This window comes from Photinus pyralis, unplaced genomic scaffold (assembly GCF_008802855.1).
Source record: "Photinus pyralis isolate 1611_PpyrPB1 unplaced genomic scaffold, Ppyr1.3 Ppyr1.4_LG7, whole genome shotgun sequence".
Classification (NCBI taxonomy): domain Eukaryota; kingdom Metazoa; phylum Arthropoda; class Insecta; order Coleoptera; family Lampyridae; genus Photinus; species Photinus pyralis.
The window spans coordinates 25262208-25264923 of NW_022170738.1; the positions used below are offsets into that span (position 1 = coordinate 25262208).

Sequence of the window (2716 nt, forward strand, 5' to 3'; positions counted from 1 at the left end):
CTAAAAGATGTGAGCTTAAAGGGCTCCATCAGGAACAGTGGCAGCCTCCGCCTTTCAAAAAACTAGTTCGTTTAATGACACTTAATGTGCGGGTGTTTTTTTATATATCTCATTGTACGAGTATATTACACATTTTTGGCTAGGTCCTAAAGAAATTGCGATAACATTTTATAATCATAATCATAATGGCCTTAATTGTAGGAATTCCATCCTTTAAAAAGGACCATACGCATAAAACGAACGGTTTTTTAATTTGTTTTTTTTTTAATTTTTGGAAAATGTACTCATTCACAGTATAGATTCCCTTTTATAAGGCAATTCGATATACCTATTATTTGCAAAATCTGGTGAAATTTTGCACTTCCACATAAAGGAGGAGATCAGATTTATTTTGAGGGTTCGAAGTACCTATGGATTTATCGGAATCGTAAATTACCCAAGTAATGTTTAAAATCTATTTTCGTGAAATGTTACATAATAATAATTATACTTAGTCAACCCATTTATAAACAAAACATAAATAATAGTATATTATGAAACTAGTTTATAATGCAAGGGATTATGGCATGAGTGAATGTTTAACGCATGAGCGAAGCGAATGCGGTAATATCACGAATGTCATAATCCCTTGCATTATAAACAAATTTCATACGCTATTTTATCGCCGACTAGAACTTTTCAAAAATAAAAATTCTGATCGATAAACTTAAATCGGAAATACCTAAATCTAAAATTACATCAAAGCGGTTTTAAACATTACCATGGTTTTTGATAGCTCACTTTTGTTAATAAATAAATAAAGCGGCGCCATTTGCACAAAACACGCACAAAACATGAATTTTGCGGAAGATTTGAGTTTGTGTGATGCAATTTTAAAGAAAGCGGAAGAAGCGGAATCCAGTTTGTGTCCAAAGAAATCAGAAGACTTTTACAAAAAGGAATTTGAAAAATTTTGTCACTGGATGCGGAACAATAATGCCGAAATTGTGACAGAGAAGGTTTTGCTGGCGTATTTTCTGGATCAGGTAGATCAATTAGACTGTAAATAATTATATACCTAATTGTAATTATTGTTTCTTCCGTTTTAGTCAAAAAATTACAAGTCCTCGTCATTGTGGTGCATGTACTCCAAGCTGAAATGTATGTTACGAATAAAAAATGACATTGACATTAGCCAGTTTTCTAAACTTTCTGCTTTTTTAAAAAAGTGTTCAGTTGGGTATTCAGCAGAAAAATCTTTGGTGTTCTCAAAGAATCAGTTAATAAATTTTTTGACCTCGGCTTGTGACGAACAATATCTCCTTATGAAGGTGGGTGGGTTTCTCTTATTGCTACAAAAGGTTACTATAAAAGTATGATTTTAGGTTGTTGCAATATTTGGATTATTTGGTGCTTGCAGAAGGATAGAGTTTTACAATTTATGTGTAAGCGATGTCCAAGAAGAGGGTGCAGTTTTTGTGGTGAATCTCAAAGATACGAAAACACATCGACCCAGAACATTCACAATTTTAAATGATGATAGCATGAATTACACTGAGCTCATTAAAAAGTACATAAATTTAAGACCAAAGCATGTTAAAATAGAGAAGTTCTTTCTATTCTATGGTGCGGGAAAGTGTACGTGTAATCCCATTGGCATCAATACCTTTGGTCAAATTCCTCGTAAAATTGCCAAATATCTGAACCTTCCTAATGCAGATCAGTTCACTGGTCATTCATTTCGCAGAACGTCTGCTACAATCCTTGCAGATAGTGGCGCAGACATTCGAACATTGAAAAGACATGGTGACTGGAAAAGCGATGCTGTTGCGGAAGGGTAGGTATGTGGCGGATTCACGAGAAAACAAGAACAAAATTGCTAGAACCTTAGGATCTGTTAACACTGTTAGCTGCCAGAGAATCAGGGATTTGGCATCTTCATCAACTATCTCAGTATCTGGAATTACTAGTGCATCATCGACTACAAATGAATGTGTTCTTCAATCTAGTTCAGGCATTTCAATTTCCGGAAATTCAAATTGTACTATTACTATTAACATTAATAAATAATATATCAACAATCAGCCTAAATTTGTTGTCAAGGCGACTTTATGGCACAACTTTATGGCACGTGCCATAAAGTGACGGATTATTAATGATTTTGACATTCATAATCATAGCATTCTAATGCTAGTCGGCGATAAATCATTTTACTAAAGGGTTTGATTAGATCATGTAGCAGGAAATAATGGTGTCTTTGAATACGTATTTGAAACAACAATAATTGCTAATTTTGTTCACTGATTACTTGGTAATTCACAGGAAAAGATGTCATTCTTTGGGCCTCTTTTATTGCTGAACACCGCATTCGGTTGGGTAAAGTTAATTTGTTTTAGTGTAATATTGTATAGACTGGAAACACCGCCACGTCGATACATTAGGAAACCAGGCGCCGCTACTTGGCTTCCAAAGACCCCCAAAGGCACCAACGAATCGAATCCCACTAACTTTAGGCCACTTTCATTTGTGTTTTCTAAATTTTGCAATCACCGGTTCAATTCAAACATCATGTCCTTCCCTTCTTTGGGGTTTTTCCTCACTTTATCTTAATTCACTTCCAGCTTTTTCTAGCGGCGATTTGAAAATGTTCTTCTTTTCCTTGGTCTCTTTCGACGTGTATTAATGCGTTTAGTTTCGGAGGTCGGACCGATTGTAACCCTAGCAGAGGACCAGAATC

General features: G+C 35.1%; 1 protein-coding gene across 1 annotated transcript; it reads left to right on the forward strand.

The window, feature by feature from the left end:
* The first annotated feature begins 545 nt into the window (after positions 1-545).
* Positions 546-2061, forward strand: LOC116175345. Its single transcript, XM_031493418.1, has 4 exons — positions 546-1025; positions 1089-1310; positions 1365-1816; positions 1890-2061. The coding sequence occupies exons 1-4, from the start codon at positions 834-836 to the stop codon at positions 2047-2049; spliced, it is 1026 nt and encodes a 341-aa protein (XP_031349278.1). The 5' UTR covers positions 546-833; the 3' UTR covers positions 2050-2061.
* The last annotated feature ends 655 nt before the right edge of the window (positions 2062-2716 follow it).